The sequence below is a fragment of the Equus przewalskii genome, chromosome 5 (assembly GCF_037783145.1).
Source record: "Equus przewalskii isolate Varuska chromosome 5, EquPr2, whole genome shotgun sequence".
In the NCBI taxonomy this organism is placed as follows: domain Eukaryota; kingdom Metazoa; phylum Chordata; class Mammalia; order Perissodactyla; family Equidae; genus Equus; species Equus przewalskii.
The window spans coordinates 8,322,389-8,344,057 of NC_091835.1; the positions used below are offsets into that span (position 1 = coordinate 8,322,389).

The window sequence follows — 21,669 nt, forward strand, 5'->3', positions numbered from 1 at the left end:
CATGTTCTATAGAAGTTTTAGCTCCGAGTGTATTTTGGCTTGATAATATTAGTTTATTTCCAGGTCATCACTTATGATTCCAGTTTTAACATGTGTATCAAATAAAAGCTTGGACAGTTGTAATCGTGGAAGGGGTATACGTGACATTGCACTGAATTCTTCTGTATTTGAGGATGTCTGGGAGAAGAGTAGTGAGAAGCTAACGAATCGTGTGTCTTCTGTGTTCTGTGGTTCCTCTTAGCCAGTGCTTCTTGTAGATCTTAGTCATAATAAGTAGTAGATATGGGGGCTGGCCCCGTGGCCGAGTGGTTAAGTTCGCGCGCTCCGCTGCAGGCGGCCCAGTGTTTCGTTGGTTCGAATCCTGGGCGCGGACATGGCACTGCTCATCAGACCGCGCTGAGGCAGCGTCCCACATGCCACAACTAGAAGAACCCACAACGAAGAATACACAACTATGTACTGGGGGGCTTTGGGGAGAAAAAGGAAAAAATAAAATCTTAAAAAAAAAAATAATAAGTAGTAGATAAACCCAGTGATTTTACTAATTATGAGAATGAGGCATCCTTAGTTCTCAGCACGCTGTCAGGCTCATCACGCACTATTAATCGTAAAGTCTCTAGTTTCTACAGAAAATAAATGCAGTTGCCCAGGTCCCACGCCTAATCAGGACATTAGCATCCCTAGGGATGGGGCCCCGGAATCTGCATTTTCTGAAGACCTCGGGTGGTCCTGTTGCACATCCACAGTTGAGAACTACTGAGAGGGTTGGGAGAGGAGGGACGGGTTGAGCTAAGGAGTCTGTGGGAGTCCAGCCCCAAGGCCACAGAGCCTTGGAGGGGCCTCGGAGGGGCCTCAGAGGTGGGGGAGGAGTTGGGGACAAGGAGGCAATGATGCTGGGAAGCTTGGGCAGCCCCAAGTTCACGGGTGTGAGCAGAGGGGACAGCAGGGAGGTTTCACACAAGGGTGCGCCTTTCCTCTGAGCTAGCTGCAGTTCCCATGGCAGCTCTCTGCCTCTCCTCTTGCAGCCGTGAAGCTGGAGGGCTGGGTCAGGCGCTGAGGGCTGGCTGTGAGGCAGCGGGTGAGGAGGGCCCCAGGGGGGATCTGCTGGGTCCTTAGATGGCAGGCTCAGAGAGTAGAGACCTATCTGCTCTCATGGGGAACAGGAGGCGGAAGAGTGCCTTCCTCAGGCTGTCCTTTCCTCCTCAAGCCTGTGCTCAGCCCTCCGAAGGTCTGTTCATGCAGCGCCTCAAAACACTGACGGTGCTGCTCTTTCCCTAGAGCCAGACATGGCTGGAGGCAGCCTGCCCCTGGCTCCCCAAGGACTCTGTCCCTGGAGACAGGCCCAGAGAGCACTCCATCCCATCCTCCCACATGAGCCCAAGACATAGGACCTTCCCAGGTGGGGCCAGAGCAGAGCCAGCACGGACCAGCGGGTTACGGCAATAGGGAAACAAGCTGACTGTCCAGGAGAAAACGCCTTTGTTTGCTGCCTGACCTATCGAGCTCCAATGTCTACCCTCTGTGACTCTGTGAGGGAAATGGGGTGGGATTGTGTTTTAGAAATATAACCTACCCCTCCCCACTGGACAGCTAGACCTACAGTGGCCATGGCCACAGGGGAGGGATGAGACAGCAGAAGCCCAGTCTTGCCTTTGGGATTTCAAACGCCTGACCCTCAAGGTGGGTGGCAAGAACTCAGGACACATACAGTGGATTTGGAAGAATATATGATGGCTTAGAGAAAAAGGCCCCCTCTTTCCCGACTGGGTAAAGATTCCAGAGGCTGGTGGGGTTGGGGGAGCTAAGACAGTGTAGACATTTCTGGGGTCCCTGAGAAGGGAGCTGTGTCTGAAGGGAGGCGGGAATATGACAAAAACCCTAGATAGGTTTGGAGATGGTAAGGGCCCCATGTTTCCTGGGTAGAGGCTGGGAAAACCCTGAGGTGCAGAATAGGACAGGCCACCTGCTATCCATCTCAGCAGACGGGACAGTCCCACAGAGCTTCCTGCAGCCCAGAGGGGTGCAGGGCCAGGAGCTAGAATGCCCTCACGCCCCAGGGGCGGGCAGGCCCAAAGAGGCTTCTTGTGAGGGAGGGAGCTCCTAGCGGAGGTCACGCCCACCAATGACCAAGTGACAATCACATGGGAGCAGGGATGTTTTAGCAGGTGCTGGCAAGGACAGATGACGCTGACTGAGGAACAAAGCCTTACACTACTTCAAGCCTGCCCCCCTCACCGAACTTAACCCAAGGAAAAGTGGGAGGGGAACCCCAAACTGACAGATTAATCTCTGCCACCTGATGAAATAAGGTTCATATTCAGCATTGGAAAACTAAAGTTATGTTTCTTATAGATTAGAGTCTGTGAACTGAGTTGTACCTATGATGTAAGTGACTAATTCATATTTTCTTTATGGTCTTGTTATAAATAAAAGATGAAAAAAATTTTGGTGGAACAATACTCTATGAGGAAATGAAAGGCACTGCAGCGTTCGTCAACGAGAGCTTTTCCTTCGTGTCTTTGAATTCAGAAAGCACAGGGATCTTGCCACAAGCTTAGGTCAAACGACTGTACTGTTTTCTGAGTGAAACTTGTAAAAATCTAAGTTCGTGGGCTGTTCTTTTTGTTTTCTCCATCGTACATCCTCAGTGATCAGAATCCAGACCATGCCTGTGGACTGAGAACACTGTTTGCCAGCGAGAGCTAAGGATGAGAATGGAGGGGGACGCCCACTCCAACAGGCAGCTCCAGAAATAACTGCTGTTCCGTGGTGACCCCCAGCAGCCTTGAAATGACAGTGCTGGGAGAGTAGGAGGGCAGTGGCGAAGTTGTGGGGGACCACTAGGGTTGTTTCCATGGGGGAAGAATAGCTGGGACTGCCAGGAGCTGGGTGCATGAGCAGCAGGTAGTCGAGAAGCCAAGGAACCCGGAGTCCCTGACTAACCCACTGGCTGAGGGCTCACTGCCCCACTCGGCCAGTCAGGACCCAGGTTTCGGGAAAGCGATGTGGGTGGGCGTGGAGCAGTCGGCCCTGGGGTAATGCCAGTGCCTCTGGCTCAGGGACCTCCAGGCTGACAGCTGCTCTTAATTTCATCATCCCATGGTGCACTGGGCCTTCCCGAGGGCTTCTGGGAGCACGGGCAGGGCAAGGGCAGTTAGGGAGGGCTGGAGAAGCCTGTGCGGAGGAGAGAAGGGAAGACGTGACTCAGTGGGGAGGGGAGCTACCATTCTAGTAGGGGAACCTCAGTCTTGCCATCCATTGCCACATAGGTGGAATCTGTGCCCCCACCCTTCTGCAAACCCCGGGCAAACTTGCTACCAGAGAAGAGTCTGGGATCATGTCAAATTTACCCAGATGAGGACTTAGATGGAAATTGCCTCTTTTCAGCCTTAGTTCTTACTGAGCATGGAAATTCCATTTGACAAAGCTTTATTAAGTTGCTTCCTTCCAGGGGAATTCCAAGCAGGCAAGAGGCAGGTCAATCTCCCCAGAGCACCTAAGTCACGTCGCTGCCCTGGCCTTCATTCCAGCCCCTGTCCACCCCTCTCATGAGGGCCTCCAGGACCTCAGCTGAGAATGGGACAAAGCGGTGGCCCCACAGGGAGTCCTGACACTTGTTTCCATGGGGCTGCTCAGCTATGAGCTGGGCCACTCCTGTCCTCAGGGTGTCCCAATCTGAGACCTGGGAGCCCAGAAAAATCGAGGGGCTGATGCTGAGGCCAGTAGCCCAGGGCAGAGCCTACCTGAACCAGAGCCGAACCAGCAGATGGGGGTGGGGGGACAGGAAGGCCGGGTGCCTGGCTCCCTGCGTTGGCTTCTGGATGTGGTAGGTGGCTGGGAGTGAGGACTCCGACTTCCTCAGGCACCGAGAGCATCGATGCCAGCAGGGCTGAGCACCAGTGCCTGAAGGATGTCAGAGAGGGACACCACGCCCAGGAGGTGCTGGGTCTCGTCCACCAGCACCAGCCGGTGTACCTGTGGGGTCACAGAGGGTCAGTGATGGGGCAGAGCCATGCGGCTATGGCAGCCAACGAGCCAAGAATCAGAGGCAACAATTCGACATAACTGGGGGAGCAAGGAAGCATCTCCTAGAAACCAGTTAGGGGTGTCTTGAGACTGCTCTGGGGTGATCAGCTGGTGTGGCCCTTGGCATGAGGGCTCCACGGTCAGGACCAGTTGCAGACCACTGTGGACACCAAGAGCTTGGCCATCAAGTGGGAGGGCGGGACAGGTGCCCCGTGTCCAGGGACAGCTGCGGTGGCTCAGGGCTGGGCCATCCGTGCTGGGAGCTGTAAGAAGGGCACAGAGTACCTGCTCTCGGGCAATCCGGTCGATGACCTCCCCCAGGCTTTCGTGGGGCTGGCAGGAAAGGACTCCCTCCAGACACACCGTCCTCTGCCTCAGTGCTTCTCCCACGCTCACGTCCAGGTGGTTGTAGGTTTGCTGGGCAGCCAGGTGCTGGGGCAGGGAGGGAAGTGCCGCCCTTAGTCACCCCCTCGGCCAGGCTCCAGCCCCACAGATACCTCTCCCTGTACACTTGCAAGGTCCCCCTGGTCCACAGAAATACTGCCCATTGATCCTCACACCCACAGCCTCCCTGTGGCACCCCCAGATCCTCGTGTTCCCCACAGACACTTACGATCACATCAAAGCGAGAGTAGAGGCCCACGACCTGTCCTGTGGGGAGGGTGGGGAGGCGAGAGAAGGGCAGGGAAGGGTTCAGATCAGAAGCAGGATGTCGTGCAAGGGCCCGGGGCAGGCTTTTGGAATGAGCTCTTCCACCTCCACCACCACCCCCCACCCCCGCCCTGTCTGCTGGCTTTATAATGAGGCCTCAGGCTGCCACCACCAGGACCCATGGATCAAAGTTAGCAACACAGCGAGAGAGACAGCGCGACATCATGCCTCCTGATGTGACACGGTGAGTACGCCACGTCACCCATGAAATACCCTAGCCTCAGATGTATAGCCTGCGTCTGATCCAGCCTTGAGGTCTAATTTCTGGTTTCCAGGAAACAGGAAGAGAGGAACAAGGTAAAGCCACCTGTGACAAATCTGGAGGTGAGACAGCCCGTAGGACACCTAACCCCAGCTTCCATCTCCTCAATGTCGGGAAAATTAAGCAAGGGGGGAAATTGTTGAGATTAAAAGAGGCTTAAGAGAAGCATATAAAAAACATGACCCTTCGTTAGATCCTGGTTTGAACAAATGAACTGTGAAAAAAGATATTCTTGGGAGAAAGTGGGGAAATGAGAATAAGGATTAGATATCGATAACATTAATAAATTATTTATAGTTTTGTCAGGTGGTATGGGAAATACACTTATTTTAAGAGATGCAGACTGAAGTGTAAGGGGTGAAATGACTGTAATTTACTTTAAACTACTTCAGCAAAAAAACCCCAAAAACTGGTTATAGTAATATATTAACAGTAGTTAATACAGGCAATGGAAATGTGGGGTTCATTACATATTTTATATATATGTATATTATACATTTTCCTACCATTTTCATCCATTTGAAGTTTCTTATAATAAAAAATAGATTACAAAACTTCTTGGTATCTAGCTTCGTGGTGGCGATTTTAACTCTGGAATAGTTTACAACCACAGTTCAGCCAAAGAAATTATCTTATAGGCCCTCTCGCCCTGTTTCACAGCAAGAAATTGAAGTCTAGCTGGGTCCCATGGCCCATTTTAGGGTGAATTAAAATTAGAATCCACATCTGCTGTTTCCTCTCGCCATGGTCGTTTTATTGCACACAGTCCTTTTAAATAACCCTGTGAAGTCAGAGGATGCGTGTTGTTAAGATCCCCATTTCACAAATGAGGAAACTGAGGCACAGGGAGGCTATGTAGCTGGTCCAAGGTTCCAAGCAGGCAGAGACTTCTAGCCCTGAGTCTACCCCGGGCCCCAAGCTGATGCCACATAGACCCCTGCTCCCCACCGCCCCACCCCAGCCAGAGCCCCCGTCCTGGGTGCGAGTACCCTCTTCATTGACCACAGGCAGCGCAGAGACGCGCCGGTCCACAAAGATGTCCAGTGCGGTCAGGAGGGGCGCTGTTTCCAGTACCACGGCCAAGTCTCGGAATGTGCCGATGCCCAAATCCTGGATGGTGCGGGAAAGGAAGGAGGGCTGGGGCAGCAGGGTGCCCTGCTTGGGTGGGGGACAGGCGGCATCAGGGGGGAGCAGCCCCCAGAGGGGTCCCAGCTGCTCCCTCCCCAACCCCCAACCCCTAGGTCCGAAACTTCTTGGCCCTTCATGTTGCCCTCCGAGGCTGCGCCCAGGCTCACAAAGATGTGCAGGAACTTGAGCAGCCGCTTGTGTGTGAGGATGTGGAGGACGGCGCCCGAGACCGGGTCCAGGACTGGCAGGCGGTGGATCCGGTTCTTGATGAGGGTGTAGACGGCTTCGAACAGGCTATGGAGGTGGGAGCAATGAGACTGGGGCAGCCTGGGGAAAGATGCCCTCCATCCCAGCCCCCTAGGAAGGAGAACAGGATGCCAAGGCTGCCTGGTCTCCAAGGATGAGGTGGTGAGCTCGGAACTGAAGGGCTGGGGAAGGGACTGTGCTGGTGGGCGGCTGGGGGTGTCTACCTGTCGCTGGGAGAGATGGAGACCAGAGGCTTGAAGCAGCCTTGAAGATAGATCTCTGCAGGAAAAGCTGAGTCAGCCCAAGGGAGCTGGCCACCCCGCCTCACCTGGCAGCCCCCAGACTGTCCCACCTCCCTCAGGCTCCCTGGGCTCCCTCTCACCCTTCCCCTGCTTCCTCTAGGCTTTCCCCATGCTCACCCACACACCCTCCGTCCCTTTCCAGGTCCCCTCTGCCTGCTCACCCCTCCAGGTCTCAATCTTATGTTCTTCAATCTCATAGATCTGGACCTAGAAGCATCGACAGGACTCCAGAAATCAGATGTGGGCCCCTCTGGCAACAGGCTCCATGAACCCCGCCCCTCCGTCCCAGCTGAGATGGGTGCCCCCAGGACTCCCAGCCCACTCCTCACCAGGGGAGACCTGTAATAGCGATGCAGCACCAGGATGAAGTCCGTGATGGTCAGCATCCCTGCAGGGTTGGGAGGGGGAGGGACAGGGCGTCAGCCTGAGGGCCAGACCCTGCCAGTGTCCTAGCTCTGAGCCAAGAGTGGGAACTGTGGAAAGAGGAGAGAAGGGCTGCCCTCCCATGCGTGAGAAATGGGGTTCTCCTTTGCACACTTCCTCTGTAATTTCTCTCCTTCCCCACCTTTCCCATCCTCCTAATTTCTTCCTCTCCCTTTCCTCTTTTTCTACCTAGCACCTACGACATGGGACCACGGGGTAGTACAGCTGGTCACAGCTCTTCCACAGATGGGGTTTCCCAGCTGGCCACCACCAGATGGGAATCGAACATTCCCCTACTCTGGCTCCTGAATTGGCTCAGCCTGAGGGTCTGCTCAAGCCTGCGGGGCATCAGAGCTCGGCCCCAGAACCGTCTCACAGGGTCCCTCCTTTCCCTTCCCCCCCACCTCCACCTCCCCAGCCCTTCCTCACCCACAAAGCTCTGCTTCTTGCTGTCCCACAGAGGTGCCGCCCGGACGCCGTTGGCCACCAGGGCAAAGAAGGCCTTCTTGATCTGAGGGCCAGGGAGAACAGCGGAGGGTGAGTCTGTCACGGCCCCTCAGTGGTACCCTGTCCCACCCAGCGTCCTTCCATGGGGACTTCCTGGAGTCCTCGACATGAGCGTGCCTACCTTTCTCATCTCATGGCACCCTCTAGACATGATCCTTGTCATGCACATTTGCGACAGAAATGAGGCTGCTGGGGGCCAGAGGCACTGAGCTGACCCCCTCCAGCAGGCACACCAGGGTGTGGGAAACTAACTCAGTATTCCCACTCGGAAGTCATGTGTATACAATACAGACACAACACCGTAGTTCTTGCTAATCTAAGTACTAGAGGTATAATTATTCACATTTTTGTTGTTGTTAATGCCATGGAGTCGATTCCGTCTCCTAGCGACCTTGTGTCCGGCAGAGTGGAACCCTGCCTGGTCTTTTTGCGCCACCCTCTCACCTGGCACTCTATCAGACAGTGTTCTGCTGCTATTCACGGGGTTTTCATGGCCAAGTCTTTTCAGAAGTGGGTGGGAAGGTTCTTCTTCCCTGTCTGTCTTAGTCTGGAAGCTCCACTGAAACCTGTCCACCATGGGTAGCCCTGATGATATTTGAAATCCTGGTGGCATAGCTTTCAGCATCACGGCAATATGCAGCCGTCACAAGGTGACAGCCGACAGATGGGTGGTATGGTTCCCTGACCAGAAATGAACCCGGGCCACAGCAATGAGAGCGCCGAATCTTAACCACTAGACCACCAGGGCTGGCAATTATTTACGTAATATTTACAAAATCTTTTTCCCTTACATTGACTCATTTTAGCCTCATCCTAAGCAATACTATCTATCCATGCTGGTTGTATTTTTCTAATACATATTAAAATATGTATTAGAGCTCCAAAAAGAAATCATTTGTTCATATGCCACTACCGTCAAATCTTGCCCTGTGGACGATACATAGGCCATGCTTTGGGAAACACTGCTCTGCCATACATGATAAGAACGGAATCAGACATTTCGTAGCTCAGCCTAATGGAAGAGCAGGGACCAGAGATCATCCTGTTTTTCTCTTACCCAGAGTCCCAAGCTCCTTGGCCTAAGTCACCCTGCAACATCTTCCATGTATTCAGGGCTTCACAAAGTGCTCCCACTTATCCTGGGTTGTCCCAGGAGTCTTCTGAAACTTGTAGGGCAAAGCAGGCATTCCTATCCCCATTTTTGAGATGAGAGAAGCAAAGTAACCCACCCAAGATGCTACACACACTAAGTGGCAGAGCTGCAGTGACAATGAGGGGGTGCTCACAGAGAATAGAAGCCCTCCCCACACTGGTATCCATGACGCTAAGGAGGAGTCCTGGAAGGGTCTTGCAGGGAGCCTGGCCTGGCAGGGCGTCCTGGAGGGTGTGAGTGGTGGCTGCAGGGCTGTGAGGATGGAGATGGGGTGGAGCGGCGGCCTCACCTCCAGTGTGGTGTCGAAGATGACCAGCTTGGAGCTGGTTGCCATGGCATCATAGCAGGTGTGCTCCTGCATGAAGTGCATGTAGACTTGGGCCCCTGGCTTCTGCAGCTCGTCGTCCCAGCCCAGCCTGGGTAAGAGGGCCCGCGGGGACGGGTACCGGGCAGGCGTCTCTTCCACCAGGCCGAGCTCACACCCCCAGCCTGCTGTGGCTGAGAACTCTATGCCCAGGTCCAGATCATCTGTGCTGGAGCCAGTGGATGAGGATGCACAGTCACTGGGGAGGATGCCCCTTTCTGGTGGTGGAGTGTCTACCCCGGCCAAGGGAGCAGCTTGGGCCAAGGGTGTGGCCTCGGGGAATGTGGCCTCCAGCCCGGTGGATTCAGCAGCCGGCCTGGATTGGGGACCTGTTCGGGAGGAGAGGACAGTAACTCCATCTTCCAAATAACTCTCTCATCTTCACAGCAGCCTTGGTAACCTGGATGCTGCGGCCTCCATTTTGCAGCTGAGTCTCAGAGAGTCACACAAGATAGTGGCTCTGTCCCATCTGTCTGAGTTGGCCATGCTGGGTCCCTGGCTCTGCAAGGCAGTTGACCTTTCCCACATGGGGAGACTGAACCTCAAGTCCACAAGATGCGGGTTGGGTCCGACTCTGTATGGAGGGACCCTGGCCCCAAGCTCCTGCTGCCCCTGCTCCCATCTCCCCAGAACTGGCCTTGGTCTTACCTTCCTCCAGGCCTGACAGCTCCTCTGCCTCCACAGCCTTTTGCTTTGTCCAACTCAAGGCCTCGGGCCCCTGTGTTCCATGGCTTCTTTCTGAACTGGCGGTCATGGCTGGTGATGGCCATGAAATGCTATCTCCTTGCTCTAAGAAGCTCATCTCTGGAAGGGGGAATGGGGCCTGTTTGGTTAATAGGGAGTGACACAACAAAATCAATTAAAGTGTTATTAATAATAATAATTAATATTTGCAAGCTTCCAAAGGTTTTTTCTCCAACATAATTCTCATTCAAACCTCATAGTGATCTTACAAGGGAGGCATTATTATCATCCCTATTTTGTTATCGAGGGACCTGAGGTCGGAGAGATTAAGAAATTTGCCACAAATTACACAGCTAGTAGGTGATAAAGCCAGGACTAGGGTCCAAGTCTTCAGACTCTAGAGCTCCCCTCTCTTCTCCTGAAAGAGGAAGGAGGAGGCGAGGAGGAAGAAGAAACAAAGAAGGAAAGGAGAGGAAGACAAAAGGCAGGTTCATGGAGTAGGGGAGATTGGGGGCCCAGAGAAGGGGGACAAAGGAAGTGGGAGAGGAGCTGGGCCTATGAGGAGGAGGCAGCCCCACTTACCTTGATGCTCGGGTCCCCCCAGGTCGCTCCAGGATGGGGTCTGTGGGGAGACGAATGTCTGAAGGGGTGAGGAAAATACCTTCCACTCCCAAACCACAGGTCCTTCTCTCCCCACCGTGCAAACACACACACACACACCCACACACATGCATATATACACACCCCCCCATAAACACACCCACACCCATACACACACCCCACAAACACACATAAACATACACAGCCATACACAAACACTTATACACTCAGAAACACAGATTCAACCATTAACAGACACATGCAGAACTGTAGACACTCACTTAAAGAATATACACACACAGGCACTCACACGTTCACATACGCAGAGAAAATCCAGACCAAACTCACACACACACGCATGCTTTCACATGGCCTGATGTGCTCTTGATCTGCTGGCCTCGGCTACCCGGCTCTGGCCCCCTGGGACCCCGTACCCTGCATAGTGCGTGCTCCAGCTCGGGCTCCATGCAGCCAACCGGATCCACAGAGAGCAAGTGTGCGACACTGTGGCTGGGCAGCACTATTCTTGGCCCTGCCCCTGGCACCCTGCCCTTCCCGGATCGGTTTCTCTCTGATTGAGTGTCAGACAGCGGGAGGGAGGGTCCAGCCACTCAGCTGCTCCAGACCAGCAGTGGGGGGCAGGGTGGGGTGGGAAGGGGCGCACCTGGCATCTCCATGCCTGGTCCCAGGCTGCCTGCTGGGTCTCTTGGGAAAAGTGAGAAGGACCCTGCTGTGGGGGAGGCGGCTTGGAGCTTCGCGAGGGCCCTGGGGTGGGAGCAGGAGCCTCTCAGGGTCCTGGGTTCCTTCTCCGAGGGCTTCTCATCTCCGTCAGGTGCCACAGGAACCAAAGCGGAGGCAGACCGAGCTTCGGAGGTTCACTTTCTTCCCTACCAACTTCAGTTGTGGGTGGCGCTGGAGTTAGAAAGGGCGAGTTGCAGCCAACTAGGAGAGTGAGGAGATGGGGCGTGTGGGTGGTCCTGGGACAGTGGCCAGTGTGTGTCCAGATGTCCCCATTTCAGTCCCAGAAGCATGTCCCTCTCTCTGGTGGAGGAGTTGGGGTGGGATGGTCCAGGCAGGTGGGCAACTGTGAGGGTCACCTTGAAGGTGTGCGGTGGGCTCGAGGCTCGGGGCCTGCACTTGTCCACAAAGATCCACCCGTTTCCACCTGTGGTTTGGAGGCAGGTCCAGGTGTGCAGGAGCCGCAGTTTCCCCACCCCGCGGTGCGTGCCGTCCCAATATCTGCTGGTGCCAACAGGATCCCAGGCCGGCTCCGGAGGCTGCCCACCCCCCTTCCCTGGCATTCTTGGGGCCTGAGTCAGTGTCCAAATCAGGAATGCTGCTGACCCAGCTGCTCCAGCTCCCCTCTCTCTGCCCCTCCCTTCCTCTCCTCCTTCCAGCCTCTTCCATCTCAGGCTCTGGCCCTGGAGTGGACACTCAGTAATGAATTACTGGATTTCTCACTGAATTTATTGAACATATTTTCCATCATCCTCAGAGCCCTTGTCCTGTCTCTGGGGAGGGTGGGAAGGAATTCAGCTTTGCCCTGTGTATCTTGGCTAGTGCGTGGGTGAATGCAGCCCTCCTTCCACAGCATCCCTGTGGCCTGTTCCTGCCTGGTCCCAGATGATGGGCCTTCTAAGGCACAGCTCATGGGACAGTTCAAAGGTGGAAAGATCAAGTGAATCATCCCGGAGACAGGCAATGCGTCAGGCCTGGAAAGCCCCCACCGCCAGACACAGAACAGACTCAGCTCACACGATGGCCTTTCCTGAGACGCTCAGTTCTCCCCTCCCCGCCCAGACATGTTCCACCTGCAGGGCCAGCAGCGGGGGCTCCTCTTTCAGAAAGCCTTCCCTGATTGTGTCACCCTCACTGCATGCATCTCACGTTCCGTGCACACGTCTCAGTGTACCCCGGGCTGGCATTTACATAACTATTCACGTTCGAACATGTTTTATCTCTAAGTAAACAGTGGGCACGTTGCTGACCGAAATATGTTGGCCGGATGAGATGGAAAGCCTGTTTAGGGGTCAGTTGGGCCTGATTAAATTCAGGCTCTGAAGTTTGCTTGCCATATGACCTTGGAAAGTGTTGATTGTTTTCTCTGAGCCTGTTTCCAAGAACGTAAAACGAGGATAAAAACATCCTGTGTCAGAGTTTGCCAGTTGCCTCCCGGTATCTATTTTTCTCTCCTTCCTTGAATTGCTTGGAATAGCTGCCTATAATAAAGACTTACATTCCCAATCTTCGTTACAGCTAAATATGGCCCCATGACTAAATTTGGCTGATGCCATGTGAGGGAGAGTGATGTGAAGAACTTCCACATCAGGCCTTAAAAGAAAGAGGTGTGAATTCCCCCCTTCCTTTTCCCTTTCTGCTGGCTGGAATGCGAATGTGATGGCAGGAGGTAGAGCAGCTATCTTGTATCTTGTATCTTGTAGCTATCTTGTATCTTGTATCTTGAAGGATGCTTGTTAAGAGTTTCAGAGTCACCCTACCAGGTTTAGACTGTCTACAGAGTGCTGTATGAGAGAGAAATAAACTTTCTTGCTTAAGTCATTCTTAAATTGGGTTTTGTTACAGCAACCAAACAGGCATCCTAACTAACACAGAATTTGGCTCTGGAAGTGGCTCTGCTTTAAAGGCTTAAACAAGTGGTATTGGTTCAGAGACTGAACAGCAGGTAGCAAAGAAAAATATTGTATGCTGGTAAACTGGTGGCCAATGTTATGTCATAGCAAAACATAAGGCGCATCTGTCATCTATGGTGTCTTCCTAACAGAGCCGGTACCTCACAGAAAAGGAAGCACTCAGACAGTTGGCGTGACGGCTGCTGCTTCCCGCTACTAGCCAAGTCCTGCAAGCGAATGCGCTCAGGCTGGTGGTAAGAGGTGGTTTGCAAGAGGCGGCCTTAGCAAGGGCTGTTCCTGTGGTCCCACACCTTTCTCAAGCACATCTGTTTAGAGACAGTGGGAGCCAAACCAGCGGACAGAATAGGGGCGGTCCCTTCAAAGCCAAGATTAATTTCTCAGGTGGCTTGAAGAGAACCACCGGCAGTTGGAAGGAGGAATAGAAAGTTCACTAAGTCCAGAGTATTCAAGCGTGAAGATTGCGTTTCTACGACACCATTGGCTGTGGTTGCTCAAACATGGGAACAATCAGGAGCCTTCTAAGATTTCGAGGATGTTGTACTGGCAAAGAAACCACAAACCTGGTCCACAAAGCCTGGTTTGGCCCCCGCAGTTACCCCCAGCACCCCAGATCTGCACCAGCAGGAAGAAGGTGGTGAAAGTTGTAAAGTCTGCTAGGACGGATGTGGTCTCTGGTGCAGCCCCAGAGGATCGTGGGTAAGGAATAACTTCCCAGGAGGCCATGACAGAGGCCACATAGGAGAGTAGGAAGGAGAGGTCCCCCCAGAGAGCAGAACCAGGGGTGGCCAGATGTGCAGCCCAAGAACTTACTCCACTGCCGGCAAGAGGATTTGCAATTCCTGCTCAACTGGGCTTAGTAATTGCTAAGATCCAGTGACTGCCGGGGGATTGCCATGGATTGTAACCAAGTTTATTTATCCTGTTCCTCCTCCACTGGTGTCTATGGGGAGTGGGAGGGCCAGACTACCTGCCTTTTGGCTTATCGGTCTCCAGAGCATGAGGAGCCCACCCACACCTGGTCCCTCAGAGATCCAGGGCTCTGAGCTGTGCTGTGTCTGGATGGAACCCTGACTTGTTCCCCTTTGACGGATGCTAAATGCGTTCCTTGTGAGGGGTGGCCAGACGGTGGGCTCTGGCAGAGCATGTCTGTTCTCTCCTTCTTCCTCTACTGGTAAATCTCCCCATATTTTAGCTAAGAGCAAGATTATATTTCCCAGCTTCCTTTGCAGATTGTATGGCCATGTGACTAAGCTTGGCCAATGGGATCTGAACAGCAACATTATATGCAAACTTCAAGGGTGCCCTTACAAGGAAGGGGCAAATCTTCCCCTTCCTACTGACTGGAATTATGATATGATGGCAGGAGCTGGAGCAGCCACTTGAACCTAAGGGTGGGAGATGCAAGTTAAAAATGATAGAAGCTCCCCGACTCGCATGCTGGCCTGCCTACCTCTGGACTGTTATGGTAGAAATAGAAATAAACTTCTAGCTTGCTTAAGTCACTGACAAATCGAACCTTTGCTACAGTAGCCAAACCTCTTGCTAACTAATGTATTTACTTTGCAGCATGGGAGTAGTGTTCGAAATTACATATGTATATGATGATATATTGCTTAATATCTACCAGACACTCCAAAACACGGTGTGTGCAGTATCCCACGTGATCCCTCACCGCTCTAGCTGTCAATACTTTCATTAGTATAATTTTACAGATGAAAAAATTGAGGCCCAAAGAGATTTAGTAACTCGATCAAAATCTCAAAGCTGGTGAGATGGAGCCGAGAGTCAAACCCAGTGCTTCTGGACTCCAGTGCCACACTCTTAACCACTGAGCTTAACGTCAATAAAGGACAGGCCTGGCATGTGCAATATGCTCAGTAAGTGGTTCCTATAATTGTTACCTTGCCACCTGCTTCCAGGCCCCCTAGACCTCCAGCTGCAAGGCCCTGACTCTTCAATATCCAGCCCATGGTGGCTTCAAGGGTGGGACGGAGGGCAGACACAGGGCTGCTCTCAACACTAAGGCCATTGTGACATTCTAGTTGTAAAAAGGAGCTCTCTGTCCTGCCCTTGCCCTTGGCCTCTCAGAGCTCCGCACCTGCTCTTGCAGCCAGCCCGGCCCTACTCATCCTCTTTGGCAGGGCGAATCAGCAGAAAGTACTGGCTTTGGTTGGGAAATAGATACTCCTTGGGTGTTTGATTTTAGTCTCTGGTTAGGGTATCATATTTCTTGAAACCCTACTTCTTGGCTCGCTCTCAAAACTGGGTTGTAATAAGGACACTGCACCCTGACCCCAGGGTGAATTTGGCTGTCGTCTCTGGTTAGCCAGTTTGTCTCGGACATGGGGTCAGGATCCTGTTTAAGAGTTATTTTTATATCAGAGGGAGAAAAACAGCTTACGGAGGCTGAGGGGGTAGCCTGGAGGAGACCCATGACTGATAAGTCACAAACGGTGTCCCCTATACCAGAGTGGTTGGAGGCTGTGAGAGCAGCCCTCATGTCGGTTACGCAGACATCCAGCTCCCATCGTGTCTGTGTGTGGCTGAAGCTGAGCGGCATCTCTGCCTGTGTCCCGAGGACCTGGACAGAACCAGCACCTTATTAATGTGAGGTAGTCTAGTCCCGAGGCCTCATCACCGAGCCTCGTTCTGTGAGCTGTTGGAGATTAAAGTGGACACATGGTGTTTTGTGTACTCAGTATCCATTTTACACCTCTTTTGGAGAACCCTCAAATTTTCTTTCAGAGAACCACAATTCCTCTAATCTCAGAGTACATGATTTTCAGAGAAGCTTAACTATGGCTTCCAGGAACTATACCTCTGAGTCAGACTTAGTCAATCAGGACATCAAATTCCTCTGGCCGTGGTGAGGACAGCATTAACTGGATGAGTCCAATAGGGGTGAATCTGGAATTTTTGCTGGAGCTCATGGAAACTCTTTCCCACTGAATTTGGAGCTGTGAGGATGTATGTGGAAATTCTGCTACCATGCAGAGTGGAGCTGCCTAAGAATGAAGAGAAAACAGAGGGCAAAAGAACTTTAATATGATGAGAAAGACCAGGTCCTCCTGATAGTCAATGAGCCCCTGGCTCAAACCGTACCTGAAGACTTGCCACTGGGTTTTTCAGTTACATTAACCAATAGAATATTTTTTTGTTTGTTTGTTTAATGCAGTTTGAATTGAGTCTTCTGTCACCTGCAGCTGAAAGAGTTCTGATAAGAGAGTTGACAAAGAGACAAGACTTAGACACCTTTAAACGCTTCTGGGTGTGAAATGCAGTCACTACACTTTCCCAAGAAAAAGTGCACATTTGAAAAAGCAATTAGAGTAAATCAACAGGGCAAAATGCTACTTGGAGAAAATACAGTAAAAGAAGAATTGGAATGGGATGAGATTAATGAAGGAAAGCTTCCTGTAGAAGGTGAGTTTGGATAGAGAAATAATAATCATGACAACAGCAACTATTTACTATTTACCCTAACTATGTGCTGGGCACCAGGTTAAGCAGTTCCCACATGCAGTGGGATAATACTCTGAAATAATAACCAGATTAAGGGGTACTTCCTTGTACCCTAAAGCCTTGTTCTCACTCAAGCTTGGAGTTTCCTTGTTTGTGGCCTCAGGGAAGAAATGATACAGTGCAAAGAAGAGCATCTTCTGGCTTTTGAGTTTCAAAAGTGAGATATTCTGGGAGGAAAGAGACTACCTTTGGCTTAAACAAAAGCTTTGGGAGTTTTGGCAGGCTAGGTTATTCAGAAAACATATTCCAGTAAAAACAACTAAAAATGCTGGATAAAGTATAAAGAGCATCTTCTTAAAAGCACTGAAAAGGGGCCAGCCTGGTGGCACAGAGGTTAAGTACACACGTTCTGCTTCGGTGGCCTGGGGTTCACTGGTTCGGATCCCGGTTGCAGACACGGCATGCTGTAGTAGGCGTCCCACATATAAAGTGGAGGAAGATGGGCAAGGATGTTAGCTCAGGGCCAGTCTTCCTCAGCAAAAAGAGGAGGATTGGCAGATGTTAGCTCAGGGCTAATCTTCCTCAGGGAAAAAAAAACAAACACTGAAAAGACAAGACAGTAAATACTAGGTCCAACTGAAAGGAAAATGGGCACACAGTGAAGTTAGTGAGAAAAGAAGTGGCTTTGATCTAGGGCATCTTCCAATTCTAGCAAGAGCCGTGTGGGGTGATGGGGGCCCAGGACCCACACAGGTTGGAAATATGACATTGGGAGTATGATAGGAGATCCCATCTACAGAAAGCTGGGATCTCACAGGACCACAGCCTCAGAGTAGGTGTAATCCAGAAGCAAATGAGCTCTTACACAGATTTACAGTGAAGGTTTTCCAACCCGCATGGTTCAGAGAGTGTCAACCTTGAACTTGGCTGAAGGTGGTCCCAAATCAGTAATGACCCCATGTGCCTGGCAGAAGCAAACACAGACGTTCTCTGGAGAAAATCACCTCTTCCAAAGCCATAAATTATCTCAACAGCATCCAGCACATAGAAAATAATTAGATATACAAGGAAACTAGAAATGGTAAGAGTCAGCAGAAAAGATGGGTAGCAGGAATAAACCTGTAAAAACTCCAGAAACTAGAATTATTAGACACTTGATATATAACAAATGCTTATTGTGTTCATAAAATAGGAGAAAAGTTTGAAAAAGAATGGAGCGACTAAGAAACTATAAAAAGTAGCATAAAAGATTTTTTTTAAAAAGCAAACAGAACTTGGGGCTGGCCCCGTGGCCGAGTGGTTAAGTTCGCGCGCTCCGCTGCGGGCGGCCCAGTGTTCCGTTGGTTCGGATCCTGGGCGCGAACATGGCACTGCTCGTCAGACCACGCTGAGGCGGCGTCCCGCATGCCACAGCTAGAAGGACCCACAACGAAGAATGTGCAACTATGTACTGGGGGGCTTTGGGGAGAAAAAGGAAAAAATAAAATCTTTAAAAAAAAAAAAAAGCAAACAGAACTTCTAGAAATGAAAAATACACAAGTGAAAGTTAAAACTTAATAAATGAATTCAACAACAGATTATATGCAGCTGAAGAGAAAGCTGAATGTTAGCTAAGAAGTTACCCAGAGTGTAACACAGAAAGTTAAAAAACATGTAAAGTACATATGAAAGAGTAAGAGACTTAGAGGTTAGAGCACAAAACTCTAAAACATATTTAAATAGAGTCTCAGAAGGAGAGTAGAGAGACAAGGGGCCAGAAACACCATTTGAAGAGATTGGTGATATTTTCTGGAGTCGATCAATAATAACATTCCCTAAATTCAAGAAGCCTATGAATCCCCAAGAGGATAAACAAAAGAAGCCCACAACAGAGAAACATCGTGCTGAGAAGCAGAGAAAGCCAAAGACAGAGAGAAAATTTGAAAGCAACCGGGAAAAAAAAGAGATTACTTTCAAAGAAATGACCATTTAATAGCTGACTTGTCAATGGAAAATGAAAACCCAGAAGACAGGAGACCATCTTCAGTGTGCCGAGAGAAAGTGACTTCCAACTTATAATGTTATAGGCAAAGAAAATTTACAAAGAAGATAAAAAATGTATTTTATGACAAATGAAAACAGACAGTTCATCACCTCAGTAAAGGAAATTTCTAGAGAATATGCTTCAGAAAGAAGGAAAGTGATCTGACGTAGTATATCTGAGACCTGAGAAGGTATAGGCAACAAGGAGAGTGGCAAAAATGTAGACCAGTCTAAATGAATCATAGTTGCAAAACAAACACAAGAATTGTAATGTCCTGTGGGGTTAGAATTAAAATACTGCCAACCATAATATATAAACCAGGGGTGGTGAAAAATGGAGAATTTAAAGTATTTGAAAATCCTTGTATTATCTGGGAAGAGGAAAAGGTTTTGATTAACTTTAGATGTTGACATATTAATCATGCATGCTGTAATGTCTGGAAAAAGTACTAAAAGAATAGAAACAGAATTAGTCATAAAAGAAGGAAGAAATGAGAGAAAAAGAAACAACAGAATAGGTGGGAAAAACAGAAAAGCACAAAAGATTTAGGAGAATAAATATGAATTAGAATGAGACTTCTCCAGCCCTAAGACCCCAAGAGGACATAAAGCTCTCTTGGTTTGGCAGGAAGAGAAGGAACAGTTGGGAAGCAAGAGTGAGCAGATGTGGGTCCCTGAGGAAGGAGAGCCCTGCCCTCTCCCACTGGCTGGTTTGTAGGATCTGAGAGCAGAGGCGGTCTGTGCCTCACTTGCTGGATAGAATCCAGAGTAGAAAGGGTTATATGGTATATGTGGGGAGATAGGTCCTTAGATCACCTTACAGAGTTTCCCCAGGTCCAGCAAGGTAAGGGAGCAGCAGAATGATCCTGGCACCCAAGAGCAATGCAGGAGGAGACCAAGTCTTTGAAAATCATATGATGTTTCCTTTGACCCAGTATAGCACCCATGCAGCAAGAATGTTTATTGTGTGCCACAAAGTGGGACAGAAGAGAGAGAGAGAGCCGACGGGAATGAAGAACAGCACAAGAGCAACCAGTATGGTGCATCAACTGAGGATCACAGGGTTTGATGGTTGCCTGGGTGGAAGTCAGTATGGACGGATGATGACTGAAGACCAAATACCCGCTCTCACACCCCAAACTCAGCCTTATGTAAGTACCCAGGAACTTAGACACAACCCTAGTGAGGGGCCCCTGAATTAACCGAGTTTAAATTTCTCAGAGGACAGGCTGTACGGCCAGGATAATTTCAGGCACCAGTAATAGAAATCAATTCAAACTGGTTTAAACAAGATGGCAATTGATTGATTCACTTAACAGGACATCCCGGGGCAGGCTGGGCTTCCAGTTGATTTAGTCCAGTGGCTCTGATATATTTTCCCTTGATTCTCCTAGCTGTGATCTCCTCGGGTGCCAGCTCCAAGTACAAAGACAGCAGCAGCAGTTCTGGACCCCTTGTTGATGCCCAACAACATCCAGGAGAAAAGGGACCATCTTTCCCTGTACTTTCTTCTAAGAAAAAGAAACATCTTCCAGAGCATTTGGCAAATTTCTCCCACACTGAGCCACATGCTCGTTCCAAACCAATCCCCATCACTGGAAGAATACAGGTTTGACTCAGACTAATCAGGGCTCATCTTTGACTGAGGTCAACTCTCCCAATTGCCTGGCTACCACAAAATGAGGGATAGAATGGACATTGCAGAACAACCACAATTACAGTCCTCCCCTTTACTGCCCAATATTCACACACCCCCTCTGTGCTATGTTACAATCTCCGAAAAGCCAGTGCCTAATAAGATGCACACATGCCCTCTTAAGGAAGTACCACCCAAACTTCACCCAATCATGTATCCAGTGGCAAACCCAGGATCTCTGGGAGGCGTACAATCCATCAAGTCAATTACATGCACCTGGATTGAAAAGAAATCAGGCAGGAAATGAGGTGGTTGTTTCTTGTTCATGCATGAGCCTGGAACACTGAGTCTCAGTGCTCTCGTGTATTAAATGAGAATAGTAATGTCTGCTACGCAGGTTGTGATGCTGATTGAAAATAAAATAAAAAATGACAAAAATAAACCAATATGAGCTGTGCATATTCAAACCTCACCTGCTGATCATAGTAAATGCATTGCATTTGCAGCTGATATGCCGAGATCCTGGAGCTCAAAGTGATACCCCTTTGATTAGCACAAAGACCTGCTATTTTCCCCTGGGGTAAACCTCCTCCCCCTAGTTCCTCCTAGGAGTTTGAGTATGTTCCACACATAGTTAGATCTGTCATGCTGGCTGCAGTCCCACTGTTCTCCTGCCCTCTGCATCTACTTCTTCAGATCAGCATATTAGCTATTTCAAAAGGGGCACCCACAGTTGAGCTGCTGGCCCTTACTGATACCTTTATTCTCTTCTATCACAGCCATCTCCTTCCCAGAGCCTCAGAGTGTGGAGTGGGGACTGGATGATGCTCAAGAACAGCCTCACTTCCCACCTGGATTCACAGCATCCTCCAACATCCCAGCCCTGCTGCCCAGTCCAGTCTCCTCTACCAGATTCCTTTTCTTTCTTTTTTTTTTTTTTTTTGCAGGGAAAGATTCACACTGAGCTAACACCTTTTGCCAATCTTCCTCTTTTTTTCCCCTCCCCAAAGCCCCAGTGCATGGTAGTATATCAGAGTTGTAAGTCGTTCCAGTTCTTCCATGGGAGCCGTTGCCACTGCATGGCAACAGATACAGGAGTGGTGTCATTCCAGGAACTGCACCTGGGCTGCCAAGCATTGACAGCACTGAATTTTAACCACTAGGCCATGAGGGCTGGCTCCAGATTTCTTTAACTTTGCCTCAGGGGCCCATTAGGATTCCCACCCATGCCCTTCCCTGTTCTACCTTCTTTAGGAAAGCCCAGTTCACCAGCTGCATATGTTTAAATGCCAATAATAGGCCAAATTCAAGTTTTCTCCTATAACGGCCCTGGGTAGCATGCAAACTTGAGTGGACATCTGTCCTAAGAAGTCCTAGTTCACCTAGAGGCCTCAGAGGACCTTTGAGAAGAGTCTGGGCCTCCACAGAGCTCCCGCTCTGTCCAGAGACGGTGCCACACTAGTGGTATGACTTTCAGCAGATCGCTTACTTT

At 50.4% G+C, this 21,669-nt stretch overlaps 1 protein-coding gene and 1 long non-coding RNA gene across 16 annotated transcripts; one reads left to right on the plus strand and one right to left on the minus strand.

Annotated features, from left to right (window-relative positions):
- Window positions 1-2,386: 2,386 nt before the first annotated feature.
- Window positions 2,387-15,042, minus strand: PRKAG3 (protein kinase AMP-activated non-catalytic subunit gamma 3). 15 transcript variants are annotated; one of them, XM_070618314.1, is made up of 15 exons: window positions 14,959-15,042; window positions 11,071-11,348; window positions 10,389-10,428; window positions 9,771-9,926; window positions 9,048-9,451; window positions 7,528-7,609; window positions 7,005-7,063; window positions 6,837-6,882; window positions 6,598-6,652; window positions 6,295-6,421; window positions 5,989-6,154; window positions 4,640-4,677; window positions 4,312-4,458; window positions 3,744-3,975; window positions 2,387-3,174 (listed from the first exon to the last, which is right to left on the minus strand). In XM_070618314.1, the coding sequence occupies exons 4-14, from the start codon at window positions 9,922-9,924 to the stop codon at window positions 3,859-3,861; spliced, it is 1,395 nt and encodes a 464-aa protein (XP_070474415.1). In that variant the 5' UTR covers window positions 9,925-9,926; window positions 10,389-10,428; window positions 11,071-11,348; window positions 14,959-15,042; the 3' UTR covers window positions 2,387-3,174; window positions 3,744-3,858. The 15 variants fall into 15 exon arrangements, with proteins under 15 accessions (XP_070474415.1, XP_070474413.1, XP_070474417.1 ...); XM_070618312.1 differs by having other exon boundaries at window positions 5,989-6,157; XM_070618316.1 differs by having other exon boundaries at window positions 5,989-6,109; window positions 14,959-15,036.
- A 431-nt stretch (window positions 15,043-15,473) lies between these two features.
- Window positions 15,474-20,634, plus strand: LOC139083230 (uncharacterized). Its single transcript, XR_011539777.1, has 3 exons — window positions 15,474-16,480; window positions 19,477-19,692; window positions 19,936-20,634. It is a non-coding gene; the product is annotated as an uncharacterized lncRNA (long non-coding RNA).
- Window positions 20,635-21,669: the final 1,035 nt, after the last annotated feature.